Source organism: Ursus americanus, chromosome 32 (assembly GCF_024610735.1).
Source record: "Ursus americanus isolate L20-20 chromosome 32, mUrsAme1.1.p, whole genome shotgun sequence".
Classification (NCBI taxonomy): domain Eukaryota; kingdom Metazoa; phylum Chordata; class Mammalia; order Carnivora; family Ursidae; genus Ursus; species Ursus americanus.
The window spans coordinates 26,430,751-26,457,940 of NC_142158.1; the positions used below are offsets into that span (position 1 = coordinate 26,430,751).

Here is a 27,190-nt window from a genome sequence, read left to right on the forward strand (position 1 = left end):
AATCGCATTTTAATTGTATGCTTTGAAGCCTTACCTAAGCCCAAGCATCTGTTCGAGGCAGCATCATTTGAAGCTTTCCATGCTTCCTTCTGCGTTGTGTACCAAGGAATCTTGGAGGATGCGACTTGACTTGTAAAAGCCTCCAGAATGAAAAATAATGGTGGCAGGGCTTGGGAACCTTCAGGTACAGGCAGGATAGCCATAAAAAAGCAGCTCTGTTCCCCCAAGGACCTAAAGAAAACCAAAACAGGGAGAGGAGAAGCTGAGCGCAGGTGTGTGAGGACCCTCCCAGCGCCCTTGGGAGGGACTGTGGGAAAGCAGAGGAAAAGGAAATGCAGTTTGATCTTTGGAAAGAGCAAGGACTACCTGCTGAGTAGACAGCAGTGGGATGGCAGGCAGAATGGCCTTACAGCCTCGGTCTCATTCTGCCTGCTCTCCGGGAGCCGGTCCCTCCTCCCTGCTACTGAAATTCCCATAGGTGCGTGGAAGTGCATGCCCACCGCCAGGGAGGGAGGCCAGGTAGGCTGTGCCCACACTGCAACTGGAGAAACAGAATGCGTTCAGGCACGGAGATCACACAGGAATAGCGTGCAATCGGCACCAACCCTAGATGATATAGGCCTGCCCACGTCGGCACAGGTCCCACAAGCACTCGGGGAGCTGCAGTGAGGGACCCCTCCTGCTTCCCAGGGCAAGCTCCTGCGTCTTACCGTGGCTCTATGTGGTTAGTAAGCTTATCCTCAGATCTTTCCAAAATCTTCCCTTCTATACCTTCCATGCATTGGACCAAATCCCATCATTCGAAGTTACTGCAAGCCTATTCTCACTTACAAAGGCTCACTCACCACCCCACTGCAGCCCCAGGCTAGGAAGATTTTCATTCAACTATTTCCTGTCCCCTCCGCAGTGTCTTCTGCAGGGAGACATGCCTGTGTGTTCTTACTGTTGCTATTTCATCCATGCAACCTATGAAATGGGGTCCCTACCAGTTTTCAAGTGTGCATAGGTTATAGATCCCAGAACATACTGTGTGCACGAAACCTCAAACCTGAGAACTGATGGCAGGGGACTGTGTAGCAGCCTCTCCATGAGCATCTGAGGCCTCCCGGGATCCGATCTAGCTCCTTCCCAGTCTTAACTCTGACACTCACTCCAGAGCCCTGCATCCCGGCCACGCGCCACCACTCTCCTCTCCCAGCGTGCCTTCACTCACGGGGCTTATCTTCCCAGCCATAACCACCTGCGCTGGAGATTGAACCATCATTCGAGGCCCCATGAGGAAGTAATAGCAATAATCATAAGACCTAATATGTACTGAGTAGAAGCATTTTATGTAAGTAATTCATCTGATTCTCACCAAAAAACCCTGTGAGGTCAGAGCTACTGTCATATGCCCAACTGACGGGAGAGGAAATAGGCAAAGAGAGAACCACTTGCCCGAGAAGAAACCAGATTCAAATCTCAGCCACCTGGCTGCAGAGTCTGCAAGCTCCCGTTTCATCCAACGTGCTCTCTGCCGTTTTTCCTCTCTCCCTTCCCCGACCCCTGGTTCAGACTCACAGTCTCTTCCTCAATACAGCCAGCAATTTGTACAAACATGTTCTATCACACTTACCTGTCTCTATTATAGTGATTGGTTTACACATCTGTTTCTTCCATTAGCGGCTGGACTATTAGCTGTTTGGGTACAGGGACTACATCTTAATGAGGGTGAACCCTCAAAAATGCATATGTAAAAGCTATGTGCTACTATTACGTGGTCATTTAAAACAACTATTGCAGCTTTACTTAGAGCCAGGCACTACAGAAAACAAACAATCTATAGGGGCACTAAAATTTCTGCATTCCTAACATGTGAGTGTGTGTGTGTGTGTGTGTGTGTGTGTGTGTGTGTGTGTGTGTGTATACAGGGGATGTCCTGGACAGAACTAAGACCAGAGTATGGACATGGGTGCCTCAAACCAAAGCTGTCCTCAATCTAACATTTGGATTGAGGCAGCCCAGTCTAACGGCTGGCTTGCCATTATGACATCTAAAAGCAAAATCCTTCCGCGGAGGAGCCCTGCTCACTGACATAGAACTAGCAAGCACACTTCTCATTCCTGAGAGAGATGGATGGAAGACCCAGAATGGGCTGGTCGGGAGCAGAGTCACTGTCTCCAACACTCCTGAACCAACCACGGGGTCCTTCATCCTGAAATACGAAAGTACAGTCAGAATCATCAGGCACCTGAGGAAAGTCAGCACCTTGAAAGACGATACACAGAGAATAACAGATTCCATGGGAAACATAAGTATTTCAGAAACCACAGGAGAACTCTAAAAAAATCTAACTAGTCTTCAAGAAGAAATTGCACCCATAAGACAAAAACAGAATACTATAAAAAAGGAACATCAAATAGTTTTTAAATAACAAATTACTACGTAAATAATTTGAAAGTCCTTCCCAAAAAGTAAAATCCCCTCTCGTAAAAATTTTAAAAAGAGATAAAAAATAAAAGACACACAGAGTCCATCAAAGATAAAAAGATAACAGGAGAAAAAAGGAGAAAAATTGGCAATAAAATGACAGAAGAAAATTTCTCCTGGCTACAGAATACAGAAATCTTCAGATTGGATGTGTCTGTTGAATATTCAACATTGTGAATGGTTAAAGGAAAGAGGCACATTTTTGTGAAATTTTAGGATAAAAAAGAAAAAAAGCATCCAAGAAGCTTCCAGAGAGAACAAACAGACATCTACAAAATAATAAAAATCAGAGTGGGAAGAGAAAAGGGCTGTGATTTCAGGCAATAGATGGGAAGGTTACTTTTTAGTCTACAGAAAGATACATTGACTCTTCTCAAGGAGAAAAAAAGACAAGCAACAGAAACCCCAAATGACGTTTAAATATAGGGGTGCCTCGCTGGCTCAGTCAGTGGAGCATGTGACTCCTGATCTCAGGGTCATGAGTTCAAGCCCCATGTTGGGCCTAGAGCTTTCTTAAAAATAAATAAATAGGAGCGCCTGGGTGGGTCCGTCGTTAAGCGTCTGCCTTCGGCTCAGGGCGTGATACTGGGGTTCTGGGATCGAGCCCTGCATCAGGCTCCTCCACTGGGAGCCTGCTCCTTCCTCTCCCACTCCCCCTGCTTGTATTCCCTCTCTCACTGGCTCTCTCTCTCTCTGTCAAATAAATAAATAAATAAATAAATAAATAAATAAATAAATAAATAAATAAAGTTTTAAAAAGAGAGAGATAGAAAGGAAATTTAAAAATATGGTGCACAACAAAATCATGGACCAAATTATTAAGCACAATTCTGGAATCATGGGGAAGAACTGAAAAGAGTCTAAGACAAGAGAAGCCACGCGAAACTGGGCTTTCCACTGGGCACGGTCTATTGCTGGTGGGACAGGAGCTGGGACGTGAGCCCACAGACAGAGGACTGCACCCTCCCCCCTCGATGGGTTCTGCCACAACGAAGCCAAAATAGTGCACACCGATTACTTATTTTCAAGCTTAAGAATCAAACTGTAGACAAACAGAATGCCTAAGACATCATTATGACATGGACCGCACATGTGATCCATCTGATGCTGTAGCAATAAAGGGAGAGCTAGCAAGATGTGGAAAGCAGAAGGGAAAGGGTAAGGGGAGGTCTGGGTGGGAAAACTGACATCATCATCTGATCGAGTGAGAAATTAAGAGTAACTATCTGAAGGTTAGGGAAAGAAGAAATGGATGTAAAATTAAGAACTTAAAAAAGAAAAATTTAAAAAACACACTCTCTCTAAAAAAAAAACCTAATTAATTTAATTAATTTAAAAAGGGGTGCTTGGGTGGCTCAGTAGGTTAAGCCTACGACTCTTGATTTCAGGTCATGATCTCAGGGTTGTGAGATCGAGCCCCACATGGAGCTCATGGTGTGAAGCCTGCTTAGGGTTCTCTCCCCTGCCCCAACCCCCCCCCCCACCATGCTCACACGCTCTCTCTCTCTCTCACTCAATCAATCAATAAAAAGAGTTTATGGCTTCAGTTTATAATTTGTCATTATAAAGATAGCCCAATGAAAGAACTAAAAATGAAACACAAACATTAGAAAGAAGAGAGGGAATAAAATGAGCTACAGAAAACATAAAGGAAACCCTCCTCTTTCCATGATAGACAATCAGTCAATTATGATCTCAGTTAGGGGCGCCTGGGTGGCACAGCGGTTAAGCGTCTGCCTTCGGCTCAGGGCGTGATCCCGGCGTTCTGGAATCGAGCCCCACATCAGGCTCCTCCGCTATGAGCCTGCTTCTTCCTCTCCCACTCCCCCTGCTTGTGTTCCCTCTCTCGCTGGCTGTCTCTATCTCTGTCAAATAAATAAATAAAATCTTTAAAAAAAAAATATGATCTCAGTTAATAAATCAAGAAATCGTAAATAAGTGTGTTATTTGCAGTTACGGAAGGAGCCCCTAAGATTAGAGCTTCAAACAGGAATAATTATTAAATTATTAAATTATTAAAAAGAGGTCGCCTCTCAGAGAGGCTGCGGGAAGAAGGCCAGAGCGGAGGCAGGACTATTTTCGTTCACACAGGGAAGACCAGGACAGACCGCGTCCCTGTCCCCGAGACCTTGACACAGACTTGAAGCAAATCGCTCTTGTGTTAGAGGCTACAAAAAAGGAGCATCCAGGGATCCCATTTAAACAAAGGGATCTGTCCTAGATTATGTTTCTGGGGAACTGTATGAAGTGCACTCTAACTAAAGCAGCTCAGGACTGGGCTGGGGGGACCGGGGAGGGGGGAGCGGAGGGGGGCAGGGAAGCATCTGGGACAAGGCCACCCAGATGCACCCACTGGAGGATGAGGCTGAGTAGTGGCAGAGGGCAAGGTTTTCTGCAGAAGGCCAAAACGGGGCCAGAGGAGAAAGGGAAGCTTGAGGACCGCAGAGGACAGCTCTGCGCAGCCATGCGCGGGAAAGCGGAGTGCGGATCGGACCTGAATGCACTGATGAGGAGAGCAGCCGCTCTGCGCCCCTTGGTTTTCTCTCAAGGACCCATCTCCCGCTCATCACCCCCCTCAGTCTGGTCCAGAGGAGCTGCTCCCTTGTTTCTTCTCTTTCCTCCTGAGAAGGAGACAACGTCAGCCAGAAACGCTGAGCTTGTTACTCCCATGGTTACTGGCCCAATTTACTATATGCTCTGAGGGGAAAAAGAAAGAGTGGAACGTAATTTTTGTTCTGCCAGAGAGTTTTTTCTAGAGTGCTGCCTGATGAGATGGAACTCGGGAAAGGAATCAACATAGCTTTCACGTACTGAGCACTTTCTCTCTTGCCCGCAATGTGATAAACACCCTTCTGCCTTTTTGCATTTAATTTATCCTGGAAAGAATTCCAAGGTGACCACTTTTGTTTCCTCCACGTTACAGAGAGATGAAGTAAGTCTCCCAAACACATATGGCCAGAAAGTGATCAAGCTGGCATTTACACCAGGGGGCCTGGCTCAGAGACTTCCCCCCCTTGGATAGATTCTGCTGGAAATGAGGAGAAAGTAGGTGCATCTCATCTCTCTTCAAAGTGTCCCACATTAAACATGTCCTTTATCACAGAGCTCTGCACATGTACGGAGCCTAAAAACGTGGGCAGGAACTACTGCATATGTATCTTACCACCACATGGGAACTCAGTCTAAACCAGTGTGAGCAATGAAAGCGAGTCCCCCCTCGGAACTCAAGCACCGAGTTTACAAAAGATCCATCCAGACTATTTCCGTGTTTTCCCAGAAATCTTAGGAAGGGCAGACCTGCTCATCTTTGAGCGCCTTGAAGGTCAATACCACATCTGACTCCTACTTCTCCCTGGCACCTAACATAGTTTCAAGTTCACAACAGCTCAAGAAATGTTTGCTAAATCAAGGTATTTTAGTTCAAAAAACTGCAATAATTGTTCTTACCAACCCAATCTCCCAGTGACCCCTACCAATCCGTATGGTATCGGTGAGAATCACCTGCCTTGTGTGTTTTGACCTATCCTAAAATGCATTTGCTGGAATTCCTGGAAGGCAGTGGTGCCTCAAAACCCACAGGAGGCTGGTGCATTTTTAACTATGTGAACAGAACCCAACCCCTGACGGAAGGAGGTAGCAAAGACTAGTGTTCAAGCACATGGACTCTGGAGTCAGAATCCATGCATTCACATCTTAGCTCTATCACTTTGTAATCACTTTGTAGACTGCAGGACCTTGGACAAGTCATTACAATTCTCCGTGCCTCAGTTTCCTTATCTATCAGGAATTATAAGAGCATGTACCTACTAGAGTTGTCATTGGGGATTAAATGCATTAATGCATCTAAACTCTTGGAGCAATGACTGACACAGAGCCAGCACTCAATATAAATGCTAATGTCGCCCGCTGGGACATGGCTCGTTTACAATGCACCCAGTGAAGGCACCAGTGGTCGGCCTAAGACCCCATGTGCCTGTGCACACGTTTGTTTCACCCCTACAGCCACCCCTACTGTCAGGTCTGAAGTGATTTGGAGCCCGCCAGACAGGGCACTGACCTTTTCAACATCAAGTTTAATTAAGGCTGGTGAGTAGCTAAAGTGTAATGTTTCATGTCTTTCCATGTAGTTCAGTAAGAAAGATTTATTAACTCATTAAAATGTCTTGTTAGTGAGCTACTCGGAATGACTACTACTCCCAGCCAGCTACTTATCCCAGAAAACACCAAGAATAGAATCCAGCTTTATTGACTTCCTAGGTGGCATTTGTGTCACTAGATCATGTTGCTCCAACATGAGGATAAAAAGCTTCAACAGGTGTGGTGGTTGATTAAAACTCACCTGCATCTGTAACACACAAAAGGCTGACATGATGAGGCCACATCAGGCTGGCCCCATATCCCACTTCTCCTCACTGTAGAGGGGAGCTGGCAGAGTGGATGGAGTCATCAAGTTCTGAGGAGCTGAGTCTCTGTGAGGTGTTGACCTTGCTTCCTCCAGGCCAACCACCTGAGCCCACCAACCTTAAGCTAACCTACTCTGCTCTCCATTTGGCCTATCAGACCGTTTCCATTTCTAAAACGTAATCTTCCGGGGCGCCTGGGTGGCTCAGTTGGCTAAGCGTCTGCCTTCAACTCAGGTCATGATCCCGGAGTCCTGGAATCGAGCCCCACATTTGGCTCCCTGCTCAGTGGGAAGTCTGCTTCTCCCTCTCCCTCTGCCACTCCCCCTGCTCGTGCTCTCTCTCTCTCCCTCTCAAATAAATAAAACCTTTTTTAAAAAGTAAAATAAAATGTCATCTTTCTGCTTCTCCACCTGCCTTTCCCATTCTTTCCATCAATTTACAAATACATAGTCTCCTTTTCAGAATCTCACTGTTTTGCAAACCAGGAATTTGCCTCAATATCCAATTCCTCAAATTCTCTTCTCACCCCCGTCCTGCAAAATGTGCTAAACTCTAGCATGCGATAATAAATCCACATTTGTATTTTTGGTCTATATGTGCATTCTCTCTGTTCTTTCTAGTTTTTTCTTGTTACATTAGAAGCAATAGAACATAGTGGTTAATGATGTGAGCTGGGAAGGGGTGAATCCAGACTCTTCTATTCACTAGTTGTGTGACTTTGAGTAAATTATTGACTTTGTGTCTCAAGCACTTCATCAATATAATGGAAGTAATAACAGTCCCTTCCTCACATGGCTATCGTGAGGACTACATTTTTTTAAAAGCCAACTAAGGTTCTTAAAAGAATGTCTATCAATAATTAAGTATCAAATTAATACTGTCATTTTGTTCTTGTGGTTCTTCATTGTTTTTGTTGTTACAAGGTGCTAATGGGCAGGGGCCCAATCACCCATAGTGCCAAGCAGAGATCGATATTTAATAAAGTTCTTTTGATAATGGGCTATTGATGAGAATAGGAATGAGGGGGGAAATGCCAAATAAGGTCTAGGTTTTTAATAAATTAAAGGAGGCAACAGTGATTTCCCTAGCAACCAGATTTCTGAACACATTTCCACCATCATCTCAAGCTTCCCATTTATTATGACAATTTCCTGCTTTCAAATATTGAGCACCAAACAGGAAATTAGTTTGAGGATGATGGTCTCCATCCAGAAAGGAAAGCAATTTCCGCATCAAGTAACCAGACACTCTTCCTAGGAAATTTCCTTCAGGAAATGGATATGATGAACATGGACCTTGAAATAATCTCAGTAGGCTTAAAAATTTCACTCCTAGAAATGAAGTACAAGTTGCCCTTCTGGTCTGGATAGCCCAAATCGTCACCACGATTTTGTTTTATTTTCTAAGTGGAGACTGTCTTCCAGAAATGCACAGAGGGATATGACTCCACAGTTGGAAAACGGGTTACTGTCTGGTGATTTCCTCCCTCCTTGTACTGGGGTCGCGTCCACGGACAGGAGCAGAGACGCTGGGATGCAGAGCTGGGAGGCACCGTGCTACACATGCTGGGAGCTCCATAAACCTTTCATTAATAATAAAGATGATCATGCTTAAAACTTCATACTCATACTAGTGTGATGTCCAAACAGGGGTCTGGCTACCCACTAGTATTTCAAAGGAAGCCTAACACTGACCACTTCACAGATTGTGTAACAGAAACTTTCCAGTATAACATTCAAATCACCTGTGGCTACTCTGTTTTGGCTGCAGGGGTTAGGATCAACAGTAATTAAGGCTCTAAGGTAGATATGAAGACAAAACTCCTGAATCTACATATAAACAGTCTGTGTATTCAATGTGGCAAAGCTTAATAAAACTAACGTCAAGATGATGACACATAAAACAATATGGCTGACATGGGGCGCCTGGGTGGCTCAGTTGGTTAAGCATCCGACTGTTGGTTTCGGCTCAGATAATGATCTCAGGGTCATGAGATCGAGCCCCATGTTGGGCTCTGCACTCAGTGCAGAGTCTGCTTAGGATTTTCTCTTTTCCTCTCCCTCTGCCCCTCTCCCCTCAAATAAATAAATAAATAAATAAATAAATAAATAAATAAATAAATAAAATCTTTTAAAAACACACACACAATATGGCTGACCCATCCCCACTCTCATATGGACAACACTCAGACACCATCAATACCATCTCCCTCTCTTTATATGGACGCTCTGGAAATAATCAGCAGCTTTAGCGAGAGAGAGAAGTCATGAACTCAGTAGGTCCAAGGTAATGCAGGTATAGCAAGACCAAAAGTGGTACTTTGGGGAGTATTTTTGTCAATAATGGAAAAGCACCAATTTTTTAAAAAAATCGATTCTGGTTCAAACATAGATAATAAAGAAGCAGTAAGAAGCCAGGGAAAGTTGGCAGGAGTTTCAGAAGAAGATGCCAAAAACCAAGTCAAAGCTAGTGATCCTAACATCTAACAGCTGCGGAGTGCTTGCCCTCTGCCGAGTGCTGTCCATGTCTGCTCTCCATTATTCCTCACAAGTCAACAAATTACTGTTATTTTCTCCTTTGCATAATGAGAAAGCTGAGACTCAGGGAGGTTGAAAAAGTTGCCTAAGCCACACCGTAGTGCTGAATGCCAAAACTCAAACTGAAGCCTGTGTACTTAAGCACCAGAGACAGTGGGAGTGACCCAAGATGAAAGTGGGAGAGAGTAGAGGAGGCAGCGAGCCCTGAGTAGTTTGTTATAGCAGCCTGAACAGACCAAGACGGGAACCCCCAAACAACAGCCAGTTTATGAATGAGCAATTAGAAAACTCCACTCACAGGCTCCTAGAAATAGCATGGACCTTTTGCTCTCCACACTACCTTCTTGATAGGAAAAAATACATATACGTGTACAATTCAAATCCAGCCTAGCAATATTCACGGGGTCCCAAATTTATACTACGCCAGTACTGTGGGATTCCTCAATCAGACAACGAAACCGAAGACCATGAAACTTCTAGGGCAGTGGCAAAAGGAAACGTGAAGCCTCTTCAGAGACATTTCTAGAACCCGGAGTATACTTGTCTCATGCAAAATAAAGAACAAAGATAAGATGAGTTCATGGTAACAATATGTAAGCCATGCAAGGAAAAGAGCTCAGGAGGTCAAGTCAGCAGGCGCAGCAAACGGGGAAATGGACCCCAAGGAGTAGCTTTTAAAGTCGTATGGGTCTATAATTATTTAAATTAAAGTATGTTTAAAATTATTAAATTTGGAAAGAGAGCTCGGAGACATAATAAAAAGACAGAAACTCCAAAGAGACAGAAAGACCAATTTAAAAAACAAAGTAGAGCTTCTACAAAAGAACCGGTCATTTTCCCCCAGATATATTGAGGTATAATCGACCAGTGAAATTTTATAAGTATATATTTATGGGGTACAACATGATTTGATACACATATACACTGTGAAATGACTGCCACAATCAAGCTAATTAACACCTCCATCACCTGTCATAGTTATCTTTTTTGTGTGTGGGTGTGGTAAGAACCCTCAAAAATCTACTCTCTTGGCAATGTAAAATTGTCAACTCTAGTCACCATGCTGTATATTTAATCTCCAGAACTTACTCATCTTATAACTAACGAAAAGTATATGCCCCGTGACCAACATCTCATTTGCCCTAGCCCTAGCCCCTGGTAGCCAGCATCTTACTCTCTGCTCCTGTGCATTTGACTTTTTGAGACTCCACATAGAGGTGAGATCATCCAGTATTTGCCACTCTTTGTCTGGTTTATTTCACTTAGCCTCATGTCCTCTACGTCCATCCACGTTGGCACAAATGGCAGGATTTCCTTCTTTCTCGTGACTGAACGATATTCCATTATATTTAGATACAACATTTTCTTTATCCATTTGTCTGTTGATGGACACTTAAGTTTTTTTTTTCCCACGTCTTGGCTGATGTGAATAATGCTGCAATGAATATGGGAATGCAAATGTCTGAGTTACTCTCTTCATTTTCTTTGGATGTACAATTGCTAGAGCATAGGGTAGTATTATTTTGAATTTTTTGAGGAAGGTCCATACTGTTTTCCATAAAACATTCCCATCAACACTGTGCAAGGGACCCGTCTCCTCTACATCCTCATTAACACACGTTACCTCTTGTTTTTTTGGTAACAGCCATCCTAACAGATTTGAGGGGATATCTTATGGTAGTTTTGCCATTTCCCTGATTCTTAGTGATTTTGAGCATCTTTTCATATACCTGTTAGCCATTTGTATATGTTCTTTGAGAAAACGTCTATTCAGTTCCTTTGCACATTTTTTAAAAAGGTTATTAGGGTTTTTGTGCTATTTAGTTTTATGAGTTCCTTATGGATTTTGGATATTGACGCCATGTCAGATATTTTCTCTAATTATGTAGCCTGACTTTTCATTTTGTTGATGCTTTCTTTTGCTGTGCAGAAGCTTTTTAATTTGTTGTGGTCCACTTGTTTTTTGCTTTTATTGCCTGTGCTTTCAGTGTCAAATCCAAAAAATTAGTGCCACATCAGCATCAAGGAGCTTTCTCCTCTATGCGTTCTTCTAAGGGTTTTATGGATTTAGGTCTTACATTTAAGTCTTTAATCCATTCCAGGTTAACTTTTGTGAGTGACATTGTAATTGTAACATCTCACTTTCACCACCTTATTTGAGTTTCTCTTTTTCTCTTGGTTAGTTTGGCTAAAGGTTGGTCAATTTTGTTTATATTTTCAAGAGCAGCTCTTAGTTTCATTGATCTTCCTATTGTCTTTCTAGTATATTTCATTTATTTCTGCCCTAATCTTTATTATTTCCATTCCTCTTGTTAACTTTTGGCTTATTTTTTTGTTCCTTTTCTAGTTCCTTGATGTGTAGGCTAGGTTTGTTTGAGATCTTTCTTTTCTCTCAATGTAGGCATTCATCACTGTAAAATTCCCTCAGAACTATTTTTGCTGCATCCCATAAGTTTTGGTATATTGTGTTTCCATTTTGTTTGTCTCAAGATCCTACCTGATACATTGGTTGTTTAGCAGTGTTGCTTAATTTCTACCTTCATTTCCACTTTCCAACTTTTCCTCCTAATTTCTAGTTTCATACCATTTCTAGTTTCTAGTTTCATACCATTGCGAAAGATTCTTGATGTGATTTCAGTCTCCTTAAATGTATTAAGACTTGTTTTGTGGCCTAACATATGATCTATCCTGAGAAGGTTCCATGCACACTTGAGAAGAATGTGATTTCTGCTGCTCTTGGATGGAATGTTCTATGTATGTCTGTTAGCTCCCTTTGGTTCAAAGTATGGTTCATGTCTGCTGTTTTCTTGTTGATTTTCTGGCTGGATATCTATCTGTTGTTGAAACTGGGTTATGAAAGTCCCTTACTGTTATTTTATTGCTGTCTATTTCTCCCTTCAGTCTGTTAATATTTGCTTTATATATTTATATGCTATGTTGGCTGCATATATATTAATAACTGTTATAACCTTAGTCATTAATCTTAAAGGAAAAAAAAGTAAAACAAAACAAAACAAGAAAAACAGTAGGTTAAAACTGCTAAAGAAAGATGTGGAGAGGGACACCTGGATGGAACAGTTGGTTAAGCATCTGCCTTCAGCTCAGTTCATGATCCCAGGGTCCTGGGATCGAGCCCCGTATCAGGCTCCCTGCTCAGCTGGGTGTCTGCTTCTCCTCTACATCTGCCCCTCCCCCTGCTCACGCTCTCTCTCTCAAATAAATAAATAAAATCTTTTAAAAAAGAAAAAGAAAGATTTGGGGAACTGAAGAAATATCTGAAGTAATTACCCATAAGTCAGCATAAAACATAAATGGGTAAAAATATAAAGGAAGATCGTGACTTGGAAAATGAATTAAATGCCCAATACATATCTAAGGAAAGTTATAGGACAGAAAAAAATAGAATGGAACTAAGGTATTATTTAAAATGGTAAACCTGAGAATTTTCAGAAATTCTTTGAGAATTTTCTAGAATAAGGAAACAAAGTGCATATGAAAAATAGATATATCAAAATGAGATCATAGAATGAGGTACAAATATATGTAAATTAAGTAAACCCCCTTTTTTAAGCACAAAGATTCATAGATTCCATTTTTAAAATCCAGTTAAATGCCATTGACAAGAGATACTTTTTTTTTTTTAAGATTTTTTTATTTATTTATTCGACAGAGATAGAGACAGCCAGCGAGAGAGGGAACACAAGCAGGGGGAGTGGGAGAGGAAGAAGCAGGCTCATAGCAGAGGAGCCTGATGTGGGGCTCGATCCCATAACGCTGGGATCACGCCCTGAGCCGAAGGCAGACGCTTAACCGCTGTGCCACCCAGGTGCCCCTGACAAGAGATACTTTAATAATGGCCCAGAGAGGTTGAAAGTAAAAGAATGAAATAAGATAGGGCCAACCAAATACTCACCAAAAAGGGCTTGAACAGTAGTATGGATATCCAAAGAAATAATATAGCCTTTTAGTGAGACCACAAATGTTTACTCTTGACCAGCCCGTGGAAATGCAAACTGAGTCTCCTTCTTATTGGGTATGGAAAAGAACACATACGCCTGATCAGTACAGGTACATACCATGCACCAGAGGCTATGCTAATCTTTTCTAATAAAGATACTGCATTTGACACAAGCTTTTGGAATTGGGGCTATTTGTTACAAGGTGGTAGCATATTATTGTTACCATTTGCAGTGGCCAGGCCTAGTAAATTAAATGGGGATATGATGGGGCTACCACCCTTGTATCCTTTAAATTTTTAAGAATATCACTGATCTCTGTCATTTCCTCAACATGTGATATTTATTTTCTTGGCCTGGAGGGAAAGTTTCTTGGCCTTTCCTACTGTAATAACTCCTATTCTACAGGTCATAAGAATCAAGATGAGGGTTGAGAACGGTCACTCTAATTATTTATTTGGGACTGAGGAAATGACCCTGGGTGGGTCTGTGTGCCTAGCGGACCCACTGTGATATGGACCTTGGCCTGGACTCCATGTATGATCTGACTCCCATATGTCTCTACAGTGATAGAGGAGGTCAGGATATCACTTTGGGTCTCCAAGAATCAGTGTCAACTTGGAACCGGTATCCAACAGTGCTCCAAAAAACTGGACATATCCCTTTCCTCCATGTATGGTTATCCAAGTACACATCTATAGTTCCTTTTGGGGAAGGATTGAGGAAATTACTTAACTGCCCATGTCACAGTGTTTCAGGGTCCTTCTCCATGGGGACCTGGCTTTTGTAGTTAATTGGTTTTGGGACTAAAAATTATAGCTCAGGCTGAAAACCAGGCAAAGGATCATGACCATTTATTGGGGCCACTGTCCTCAGCCTTCTGCTCATTCTTTACTCCATTTGGTCATATATATTAAGCAACATCCTCGTTAGTGGCCCATCTATCTTGCCTTTAGGAACACCATATTCTATCGACCATCCTTGTGGATCCTGCAAGGCAGGGTCCTGTGGACGCCAATCCAATATTGCTGTCCACAACAGTCATTACTCCAACTTTGCTTTGGTTAAGTGCTGTTCTGGGATCCCTGCATCTTTACTGTTGCTACAAAGCCCAGTTCTGCAATAGCATCTCCTACCATCCATTCCAGCCTACAAAATACAGCTACTGCCAAGCTTCTAAAACATGCTGGTGCTCACTGGCACATTCATTGCCTTCATAAGTGGCATAACTTCCAAGCTCTCCTGACACCTTCCTGTCTTACACAGGAGACTTATTCTAGCATGCTAACATCAAGGTATTTTTTTTGTCTCTTCCTTCATAGCCTGACCTGACTGCCTGACACCTATACTTCATTTAATTGGAACCAGTGCTTTTTCCAATCTTCTAAGGGCTATCCCAGTAGCATATTAGAACTATGTCCCAGGGCCTGTTCTGGGGAATTCAATCTTGTGTCACCAGAGCATGCCTCCAAGTTGGCAAGCTCTCCATCCAGCCGTATATTCTTCCCTCCTTGATCCAACGTCCCCAGCCTCCACTGCAGCCATGCTACCCCGGTTCTTGCAAGATGGTAAGCACAATCGAGTAAATGGTCTGCCTTCGAACCAGACCTCTGCATAGTACTCAAGCAAAGGGGGGCTCTAATTCCCAATGAGAGGGAGCGATGTCTTCAGACCCAGAGGGTTCAGGAGAAACCAGAGTAGGTTTAAGGTTCTCAACTGCATCTGCCCACACGGTCCCACACCCAGTCTTGGGTTCCCAGTCCTTCCCCATTTAAGAACCTGGCATTGCCACAGGGGACTTGCCTGGGCTAAGAATTCAGCCTTCTTTGAGTTCTTCTTCTCTCATTACATCCTGGGTTTGGTCTTCAGCTCTATCTGCCTCTGAACATACAAGGAAAGAATTCTTTTAAATGCTGCCAGTGAGGCTCTTGGAATTTCACATTCTGCTTTAAATTGCTGACTAACAGACCTGAACCTGTCATTTTCTTTCTTCAGTGTTTAAGGAGCACTTAGCAAGAGCAACCTAATTCCAGCCATCCTCCTTAGTGTAACCACTTTCCCCACGTACCTCTCAAATCCCAGAGACATCACACCAGCGAGTGCACTGCCTTCCACCTACAAGTTCTCCAACTTTACCACAGATGACACGGTACACCAGAGACTATCAAAACTCCACCTACTGCCAGGAATGGGATGCCCATTGCTGTCTGGCTTGTGAGTTCTCCACCTCCAAAATTCTACCCAAAAAATCTATTTCCCAAGCTCATGCTATTCTGTTCCCCCCGTCTTAGGTTGTATCATCTAGGTGCATAACCTGAGATGAGGATTCTTGTATGATCGTTGGAGGGAGGGAGGAGATGAAGAGGGAGAGAAACAGGAGAGGGCAGAGGGGAAAGTAAAGCAAGAAGGTGGCCCCACTAAAGAGTAACCTGATCCCACAGGGAGGTCTGGAGCACAAACTGCATCACTGAGTTGGTGTCCTCTTGAGACGGGGGGCTCACATTATTTCCTCCCGTGTCAGTCGGTCATCGGTTGCAAGCCGTCACTGTGAGATTGAAGCTTCCTGGGCAAGGCAGCTTCTGCTTGACTTCTTCACAGGAAGTCAACACTCCCAGCATTCAGTGGGTAGGTGCACTGGCCAAGTAAAATGGGATGTGGATGGGGCGCCAACAGCATCCCCTGCCCACACCCACTGACCCATGAGTCGGTGAAGAAAATAGAGAACCTTATAAAAACTATTTAGAGTCAAATGACACTAAAAAATTACTTCTATTGGAACACACGGTTATAGGTAACATGGCACAGATTGGTAAATGGAGAGCCTCAAAAGTGCACATGAGAAATGAATCAAGCCAAAATAAGATTAGCAAGGCATTTGACCTATGGAGTTACGGAAAACACACAGAAAACAGGGAAGGAAATACGAGTGGTAAGAATTGAGAGCAATAATGAAATGGAAAAAGAGTATAGAGGATCAGAAAATTGGGAATTTTTTTAAAATTAATAAAAACAAATATCCAGTGATACTGAACACAAAAGAAAAAGGAGATATAAACAATCCTAGAAATGAATAAAAAGAGAACATGACAACATTTAGACAAGAGTTTTAAAAGAATACTATAAATAGCTTTGGCAAACAACCTTGAAAACATGAAGGAAACAATTTTCTAGCTAAATATAAACTACCAATTTGATTCAATAAACAGAAAATCTATTAGACATGTAACCATTAAAGAATTTAATTTAAAAAAAAAACCGACTTCAAACACACACACACACACACACACACACAACACCAGGCGCGGGCAGTTTTCAAGCCCTCAAGAAAGAGATGACCCACCCCTGAAAAATGTTTAGTGAACCAAAAAAGCAGGAAAGCTTTCCTCCTTATTTTAGGAAGGAATTATAACTTTGAGAGTAAAACCAGAAAAAGGTCATATGAGACTCAATTGAAAGAGCTCAATTCCATTTACAAACACGGCTATACAAATCCTAAGTACTAGCAAATTAGGTCCATCAACATATAAAGATGCATGTACGTATTACCAGTTACTGTTTGTCCTCAGAAGGTAGTAACAGTTAAACATTAGGGGGAAAAAAGTAATGTAATTCACAACATTAAAGAAAAACTGATGGGAAAAAATAATGAAAATCTTAATAGATGCCAAGTTTTATAAAAATCATGCATGAGTTTTATAAAAAACTCACCCTTTCGGAGTTTGCAAATAAAACCACCTCCTAGGAAACTACAAGCAAAAGAGAAATTTAACTTGATAAAAGGTACCTACCAAAAATATAAACAAACATTACATTTAATGTTAAATACCAGAAGCATTCCCTTAATATCAGGGGAAGACAACAATATCCACTATTGCCACTTCCATTCAAGATATGCTGGGGACACTAGCTAGTTCAATAAGAATTGGGGGGGGGGAGATTTCAAGGATTGAAAGGAACAGGAAAAAAAAAACCCAAGTGTTAGTTTTACAGACAGTATTATAGTCTACATTTAAAATCCCACAGAAACTTATAAACCGCTTTTAATAAAGGAGTTCAGCAAGGTGCTAGATACAAAATCAATTTACGGAGAACAGTGACATCCCTCGATATCATGAATACGTTACTGGAAAACCTAATCTTAAAAAATTATTCAATTCACAATAGCCACTGAATTATAAGCTCTCTGGGAATAAATATATTAGAAGACGTTCAAGACCTTTACAATATGCAAATTTTTGGATTTTTTAAAAAGCCCTGGATAAATGAAAGTTTCAAATTTATAGCTATCTCAATATTATAAAGATGCAGTTTTAATCAAAATCTCAACAGAGCTTTTCACAGATCCTGACAAGTTTAGCCTATACATGTCTACAGAACAGCGAAGAGCCAAGATAGTTTAGAATGGCGTAGGGGGTTCATGCAACCAAACACCCCTTCTTATTATAAAGCTATAGTATTTAAAAGTGAAGTTTCGGCATAAGGAGCCCAACAAAACAGAGGGGCCAATCTATGGACAGACCCTCCTCTATAGGCCATTTGTCATGAACATACTTCCTTCATCTATGAACACAAGAACTGAATACACGATCACGAGGAGGGCTGGGTACCTCCAAGGCTTGGGTCATTCCTGTCCCAAGAGATCACATCTTTAAAAAAATAAATGAAAGATGGGTAGTAAGGAGGGCACGTATTTCATGGTGCACTGGGTGTTATACGCAACTAATGAATCATCGAACTTTACATCAGAAACCAGGGATGTACTGTATGGTGACTAACACAATATTATAAAAAAATATATTATTATAAAAAAATAAATGAGAGAGAGAGATCATACCTAAAAGTTTCAGGGAAGGGAAGGCATCAAGCATGGAGTCGTATCACCTGCATTTTTAATTAGCGCATTGTCATGACCATTTTTGCATGCTTCCTTTTTTGATTTTTTTTTTTTTTTTAATCAGAGAGGAACCCTGCCTGGCAATACCTTCGATGAGACATGTTTTCCATTGCATCTCACTCTTGTCAACCATCTTGGATATAAAAGAAATGCCTAGTCACCACACAGGTGGAGAAGCAGCGTCCAGACTCAGCACAGCGTCCAGACTCTGCGGGGAGCTCGACCCTGGGCAGGGCCTCCTTGGACCCACGTCTCCGCTGACGCAGCCTCTCATACTCTTCTAAGGAAGGGCGCTCATTAGCAGCAGCCTGGAAAAACAAATGTGGATAATACAGGATACAAAATTAGTGTTATCTTGAGTATAAAGAGAATTTGTTGAAAATGAACGTTCTAAACTAGTATTTTCTCCTGTATAGTCACTGACCAAATAAATAAACCCTATTACATAATTCAGGACCCAGCAAGAAGCGGTCTGTGTTCGTCCGCTCAGCTGCCATTACAAGACATCTCAGAGGGGGTGGCTTCAACAACAGGCGTTTATTTTCTCACTGCTCTGGAGGTGGAAGTCCATAACCAAGGGGCTGGTGGGTTTGGTTTCTGGAGAGACAGAGGGCTGGCTTGTAGAGGATGCCTTCGGTGTCCTCACGCAGACTTTGCTGTGTGTGCGCCAGCAGGGAGCAGAAACTCGCTGTCTCTTCTCTTCCTGTAAGGACACCAGCCCTGTAGGTTTAGGCCCCACCCTTATGACCCCCTCTAACCGTAAATGCCTCCATGAGGACCCTGTGGGGTCGGAGATTTCCACATACACATTTGGGGTGGGGAGGATCAGAATGTAGCCCATAATAAGATTCTCCTCCAATCTTGACCCAAGAATGTCCCTAAAACACATGGAAACTTGGTATAGTTCCCACTACGAATCGATGGGGGAAAAGACAGCATGTTCAATAAACGGTGCTAATGGGATGTAAAGTACAGCATAGGGAATACGGTCAATAATACTGTTACAACTTTGTACGACAACAGAGGGTAACTACACTTACTGCGGTGGGCACGTCGTAATGTATACAAATGTCGAATCAATATGTTGTACAGCTGAAACTAACACAACACTGAATGTTAACTATTCTGGAATTAAAGTTAAAACTTAAAAAAAAAAAGAAGAAGAAGAAGAAGAAATACACTGGTTCTGGTTCCCAGACCGGCTGGCTACTCACAGAAGCAATAGAAAAAAAAATTTTTTTTAAATAAATATATTTTCAAGAAAATGGAACATTTGGGTTTGAGGCAACTATGGGGTATCCAACTGAGAGTTGTATGCCCGGGTCTGGAGCACCCATGCAGGAGACACCTGGCCTGGAGACCAAGATTTTAAGTAGAGGTGGCTGTTAAGATCATGACTGCATGTGAGTTTGCTCAGGGAAAACACAAAAATTCATAGAGAAGGGAGATCAATAAATTAACAGCCAGAGTAGGGGGAGAACCACGGTAATCCTCATGCTTCTCTGTATCCACAAAGGAAAAATACAGTGGAAACCAAGGGGCATTGACTCGAGTTTTAAACTTCATGAGTATTTTTTTTTTGTTTTTTTTTTTTTAGATTTTATTTATTTATTTGACAGACAGACAGCCAATAAGAGAGGGAACACAAGCAGGGGGAGTGGGAGAGGAAGAAGCAGGCTGCCAGCGGAGGAGCCTGATGTGGGGCTCTATCCCAGAACGCTGAGATCACACCCTGAGCCGAAGGCAGACGCTTAACAACTGCACCACCCAGATGCCCCATTTTTTTTTTTTTTTGCATTTTTAAATCATTTTTGTTACTATAAAACCCGTAACAAATGGAAAGGGACATGCAGGACATCTCTGCACCATTTGTCTCTTTAATGGAAGATTGAGTTTGTGAGGGCATTTGAGACATCTGTACAAACATTTAACAGATTAAGGTCCCATTAGGGGGGAGAAAAACACTTGGAAACCTGCAAAAATGCTGTATGTTTATTTTCATAAATAAGAATTTTGTAAGCAGTGCATGGCTAGTCACTTTACAATACCTTGTAGAAATGACGGTCATTGCTGGTCGTGGGAAGTGTGTAAGGAGATTTGACTTTGGCAATCCAGATGCCTTCTTTGCTGGTGAGGTTTCCCTTCTCACTCTCATGGAATAACAAAGATATTTGGGTCAACTGCTCAAAAAGGTATTCTCCTGGGGCGCCTGGGTAGCGCAGTCATTAAGCGTCTGCCTTCGGCTCAGGGCGTGATCCCGGCGTTCCGGGATTGAGTCCCACATCGGGCTCCTCTGCTATGAGCCTGCTTCTTCCTCTCCCACTCCCCTGCTGTGTTCCCTCTCTCGCTGGCTGTCTCTCTGTCACATAAATAAATAAAATCTTTAAAAAAAAAAAAAAAAGGTATTCTCCTCAGTGCAGTGCCCCAACCCACACATTTTGTTATTATATCAAGAGGGCAAAATACTTGTGCTTAATGACCTTTGTTTCTCAAATGTGAAGGGAAAACACAAAATGACTTCAATTCAGAATGAAGGCAGTGATTCGCCCACGAACTGGAGCAGACTTTTAGCTAACCTCTTTGAAAAATTTTAAGTTTAAAAAACAATTGTAAGTTTATTCCCATAGCTACTTCTACACAAAATACGTGTAATTTGGGCAATTTGTTCTGTTTTTAAGATATCTTTACTTATCACGTAACAAAAACTTGGACCTGTGTTTCCCTAATACCATTTCACAAAAGAAAAGACAATTTTTAATACACTTGAAAATTTCACTAACTAAACAACATGTATATGAAGATGTAAAAAAATTTTTCTTTACATAATGATGTTTAATATCCATGCCAAATAGAAACAGAAGTATTGTTCGGTGTGTTGAATTTCCACATGGTTTAAATCAAAAAGTTTCTACTGTGAGAAACGTCATGCAGAGAATTGATAAATGAAATATCAGCCACACGACATCATAAACAAACAATAAAACAGCCGGACACATTTCAGTTAAATAAAACAAAGATCTATTTACTCAAAAGATACAGTAAACTTCCATATATACTTCACATAAACTTCCAGAGTGAGCACTGATACAGAAATTAAAAAAAAAACAACTAATGCTCATAATTTGATCAAAGCACAAATAATTTTCCTTACAAAGAGAAGTGCTAAACATAAATCACATAAAAATGATAAGCGCAACTTAACCTTTACTTACAACGCCAATAATAATCACCCATTATCATTGTACATAGTAAGGATTTAAGGCATGAAAAGCAGCAGCAAAGGGAAAACCAGGGTGAGTTTGCTCCAAACTTCTTCTGAAATGGACTATGGTCATTCTCTCTTCCTACTTGCCAGACATTTGTGGCGAAAACTCAGTCACTCAATTAGACTGTGATTTAAGCTGATCGACTACAGAGAAACTACAGAGAATTCGTTTGGTCGCGTTTGTAGATGGAAGCTAAGTCTCTCGTGGGCTTAAGTCAACGGAGCTCCATTACTTACCTGATTTTATACATGCTTTACAGTTATACGGACATTTTAAAATTCTTTCCTAATTCCCCGTATCTTCCAGGATGTCACGCCTCTTCCCAAGCAAGATTCCCTTCTTTATCAACATGTGGGGATACACTCTCACGCTCTCTCCGAGTCACTTAAGAGTTCACGGTAGGAAACATGCAAATTGTATGTAGTAAGAACAAAAATCAGACCCATTTCCATACTGGGATGATTTCTGGAAAGCAAGAATCTTAGAGTATTTACAAGACTGATATTTAATAACAAAGAACTGCATGTGCTTGTCACCTTAGAAAAACAGACTGACCTTAAAAAAAAGAAAAAGAAAACAAGAAAGTTTCACCACTCCGGGATAGGACAGTCACTCAAGGACACTCAAAGCTTCTGTGCTGAACTAGAACATTATAGATAGAGTGGTAGAATAGTAAGTCAGTCTTGCATCCTATTTGTAGAGAACCTGGCTGCTTGGTACCAAAGACAGTCCTCCACGCATTCCTATAAATCATGCTCGCACATTCACTAACAGCGATAACCTTTTGACAGAGCCTCTGTTGGTGTGAAATATTCAGCATCTAAAGCATATGGTAGTTAAGGCTGATAACAAAGAACTAAGAGACTGTACTCTGTCATTAGGTCAGGAAAGCAAGATGATCTGTCATCTATCTATCTATCTATCTGCAACCACCCCTTCATAGAACAAATTCTTCATTAAAATTCTGGTAGCTTTCTTACTTTGAAAATTTTAAATCTCTTAAAGCCTTCAGGAAACAAGTTTTAAAGCACCATGATACAGATCATTTCTTAGCGTTTCCTCTCCACGTGTTTTTTTACACATTGCTTCTCTCAAAAGAGCCTCGTTCTATTAATAACGCTGTGCCTGAGGAGGCCCGTTCAATATTTTAAAGTGTGTGAGTGCATCTGTAAAAGGGTTTGATATGTGTACGTGAATATCTATATATTCTCTTTCTGTTCAGATTGGCAACAGTTCAGATGGGATGCTTTCTCTTTAGTCATTTAATCTGCTTTTGAAAAATTTCACATCGCTGCTTACTGAGCAAAAATTGAAAGGACGGAGCTAATTCTTTAGAATGGTCAGCTAATAACATAAAGAAATCTTCCTGACGTCCTATGGCCACAATTCTGAATACACAGACGTTTCCTAGGTGAATGAATTTTATCCCTTGTGTGTAAGATAGGTCGTTTAGCGAAATTTTCCAGGAGGTTGGTTTATGAGCTATACGCTGGAAAAGTTAGCATGAGTAAGTTCACGTTAGTATGGCTTGACAACTGTGAGCCCGCAGAGGTACCTAACGGACTCCAAGCCACATATAAATGGGATGGTTCTGTCTTTACGGACCACAGCAGAAACCAACACTCTCAGAATAAAACAGGAGGCGTGAAGAGTATCATGCTTTCCCTGTTGAGTCTGGCATTCGAATAGTCCCCAAAACACATACGGGGAAAACCAACGTCTTAATAAGTGGAAAGTCATTCTCTGGCTACAGAGAAAAACAACGAGTAAAGAGTTACCATATGGTCATAGTATCACGTTCTGTAACTAGAAATCCATGGACGTTCAGTAGGTATTGAACAGAAGCTACTGAGCGAGACGGTGTCCTTAGCATGAAAATGATGTTAGCTAAAATCTGTATTTTGCTCTCCACGTCTCTAACATTCCAATTCAACTCAGAAACCAGTTGTTTAGGAATGTCTTAAAACCCAATTAAGCTTGAGAAATGAGCTCCATAAAACTACAACGAGGGGGTCTGTACCTGCAGCCTCACACACAACTGACATGGCCAAGCTTCCCACTGGCGAGCACATTAGAGCTCGGTGAGTTTGTCACCATGTCCTCTCTCCTGCAAACAATACCTGCAGCCTGACCGAGATCTCTTCTGCTCGCTCACGTAAATGCTCTCCAGATCTGCCCGTGAATCCAGCTGAATTCGCGCAGCTAGCCCACCACGGAGACCACGACTCCACGGAGAACACGTCCACACGTGCGAGGTGAATCAGCTTTCTTTCTTCGTGTCGATGTCATCTTCAAAATGGTGTTCACGCTTCCCGTTCTCTGTGAACGATGTCTTCCGTGGTTGGACGGCATATTTCATTCTTTTTTTTTTTTTTAGTAGTAGTAGCATATGTTTACCAAGTGTTTTAAGGTGATGGGTTGCTGTTCATCTCCTCAAGATGGGTCACAATTACATCTTGTCAACAGGTGCTAAAATGTGCACGTCCAAGAGAAGAATTATATCTTGATTTTTCCATTTTTTGTTACAGTTCCTGTGGCCTGTCGTCTTCTTGAAGTATTTGTATGTTTTGTTGTTCGTATAAAACAACATTGGGCTTCACTGGGATGACTCTGAAAAAGGCCCTGAAAACCTAAGCTTTGTAGTAAAATGACAAACAGAAGAAAAAAAAAATACAAGATATTTCTTATAAAGAAGGAAAAAAGAGAAACTCATTAAAGGAAGAAAAGTGAAAGAATCACCTTGATAATTAGTTATAATTTCTTGCATTTAATTCCTGATTTCTATAAACTATTTAATAGCATTAACCCCAGGCCCAGTAATGGCACCGGAATTTAACATCAAAAAACCAGCTGGTCGATCTCCCTAGCAACACAAGACTGTTGCTTGTAGCCTACAGTGCTTCATATTATCCCCGCTGAAAAAATAAGCCTACCCGTAATAAACACAATCTAGATTTTATACCAGAAATGTAGAACCCCCATTTATGATTTATCCTCCCAGATCAATATACCCTTATATCACCATCTCCTTCCAATACTCTGTTACATTATATGCTTCCTGTTTGTAGAAAATATTAAAATAGCTGCTAGGAAAAAAAATACATTCATTTTCTGTAGTATTATGAAGTGTTCGATCTAACTACCTTTATTCCAAAGGGTTGGTTATGAAACCTGGAGGGGAAGAAAATCTTTTAACCTTATGATTAATAATGAATTCCATGAAAGCATTAGAAGTGTCCTTTCAAATTTATAACATCTACGTAATTAACAAAAATATTCTTTAATATGAGAAAAATACATTATTTCTATATTTAAGGAAGATCTGTGTCATCTCTTAAAAATTCAGAAAACTAATACAATTCTGTTTTTCCCCATATACACCTAACAAGGCCATTGTGAGTTCATTTAATTAGCCCACAAAATTATAATAAGAAACTGGTTTCATCATGACAATTTAAACATTTTTCAACAATTTCTATCAGAGAGCTTCTAGTTAAATAGGAAGGAATCTGCTTGAAAGTCTAAATATAACTGGCCATTAAAATAAACATTTGCTGATATCCCCAAGGGCAAAAATATGACAAGGCTAACCCGAATAGAAATAAGGCAAAAAGCGAGTCAAATGGAGCAGTAACAAAACTTCATAGAGCCTCCTTTTTTGCTATTATGCAGTCTTGTTTTTTTTTGTTATTTTGTAAAAAAAAAAAAAAAAAAAATTGGCAAGAATTCTATCTTTAGACTAGCCAATCCTGAGTTTTCTAACATAGTAACTTGATGGAGAAGAGATGGGTATCATTGGTGAAGGCAGACTAGATCCATGAAAATCCACAGGGTAATCAGAACTTGCAAACCAGCCAGCCAGGCTCAGTGACCGCAGCTGGGTGTTCCACTGTAAAATTCCTTCCTGAGTGTGTCCTTAAAGCCATACGGATTAAAACCGGAAGCACTTGAGGGAGGGGTGCCAAGATTAATCACTAACACACTGAGTGGAGACTTCCTCCTTCCAAAATGTGCTCTTTTTAATACATGGAAGATGGATTTGAGATAAGGAGGAAGAAAGGAAGGAATGTCAACAAGTCACGGAAACACTTCAATCTACCGCCATCTCTGAAACTAAATTACAATTTGTTTATCCAAGAGTTTATTGCTTTAAAAAAAATAGTACATGCTTTCCTATTATCATCTCTTTAAAATTCTATGCCTTCCTAGGTAAGTGCTTTAGAATAAGCTCCCATCTAATAACCTCACTTCTAAATTTGTAGACAAGTGTACAATAGGTGTGGTCCTATCCTTTTTCATCGCTTTCCAAGGCAAGTGGCCAATTGTCTGGGCAAGTGCCCCTCTACTCCTCTTACTTAATTTTTCTAAATGACTTTTACCAACGCATCCCATGAAAAGAAGCCACTCTCCTTTAGTAGCTATTCAAAATTATCTAGTCTTTCTATTAAGCTTCTAATCTTAGAATTCCATAGGTAGTATTCAACCATATTGTCACATTATGTTCAGCAGTAACTATATCCTTATTATTCAAGTATTATAACCCTTCATTTTCCTGATAATGAATGCACTCTCTTTTTAAAATTTATCTACGCTACAACAGCATAGTCCTTGTTCTGTTCGTTGTTCTCATTTTCTTGCGGACTCGTGATTTTTACTTCTGGTCTTGGTGGTCTTTGAGGGTCTGAGTCAGCCTGGAAGAAAAGAGAGCAAACAAAGATATTAAGCTCTTTAGTCCCAAAGATCATAAAATTCACAAGGCAAAAAATGACTCCGTATTTCAGGTAATCATATAAATATTCAACTAAAAGTAGCTCCTTGGGTCCCCTTTGTGTTTTAGTTGACCATTCCCACTGGACGTGCCGTCCTCAACACCTCACTTGCAAAAAAGCCCTACCTGGGACCGTAAGAGCACAGACTCATTGCTTGTGATTCAGGCTTCATTTTTTCTCAAATTTTTTTTCTTCTTCTTTTTTAAAAAAAATTATTTATTTAATTGTCAGAGAGAGAGAGAAAATGGAGAGAGAGCACAAACAGTGGAAGTGGCAGGCAGAGGGAGAAGCAGGCTCCTCGCTGAGCAGGAAGCCCGATGCCGGACTCGATCCCAGGACCCTGGGATCATGACCTGAGCCGAAGGCAGACACTTCACCGACTGAGCCACCCAGGTGCCCCCCAATTTTTCTTCTTGATTTCACTTTAAGTTTTTCTTTTCAACAGCATATTTACACTTTTCATTTCAGCATTTTGAGAGAAAAAAGTACAGCAATTCTACCCTCATGTCACATTAACCCAGCCCCATACTCCATACCATCAAATATCAGAGAGATAAGGGCAGGAAGGAAACCAAGTACAGAGGCAGTATTTCTCCAACGGCACAGGCGTCCCTATACTTGGACTTCTCTTATGGTGTCAAGGATCCTGTCTCATATACAATGTGCCCTTCTCCCACTAGACTGAAATCCAAGGAGATGAGATTAGAATTCACTGGTTTTTGAACTCTGCTCCGTGGAATGCTGGAGGCCCCTATAAGGGCCACCCATGTGCGGACAGGAGAACTAGCTCCAAGGCCCCTGCCCCTACAGCCATAATTTATGCTCTAAAAAAGAAAAAGAAAAATACTGGGACTGTCCCTTATTTCACACTGTTATCTCATCAAGTGTCTCAAATA

At 41.3% G+C, this 27,190-nt stretch overlaps 1 protein-coding gene across 1 annotated transcript in view; it reads right to left on the bottom strand.

Moving 5' to 3' along the window:
- Window positions 1-19,830: 19,830 nt before the first annotated feature.
- DCDC2 (doublecortin domain containing 2) overlaps window positions 19,831-27,190 on the bottom strand; it is a 145,265-nt gene continuing 137,905 nt past the window's right edge. The window contains exon 11 of the mRNA XM_045795716.2: window positions 19,831-26,216. Coding sequence (XP_045651672.1) covers window positions 26,112-26,216 — 105 coding nt within the window. The 3' untranslated portion in view covers window positions 19,831-26,111. The remainder of the gene's footprint in view (window positions 26,217-27,190) is intronic.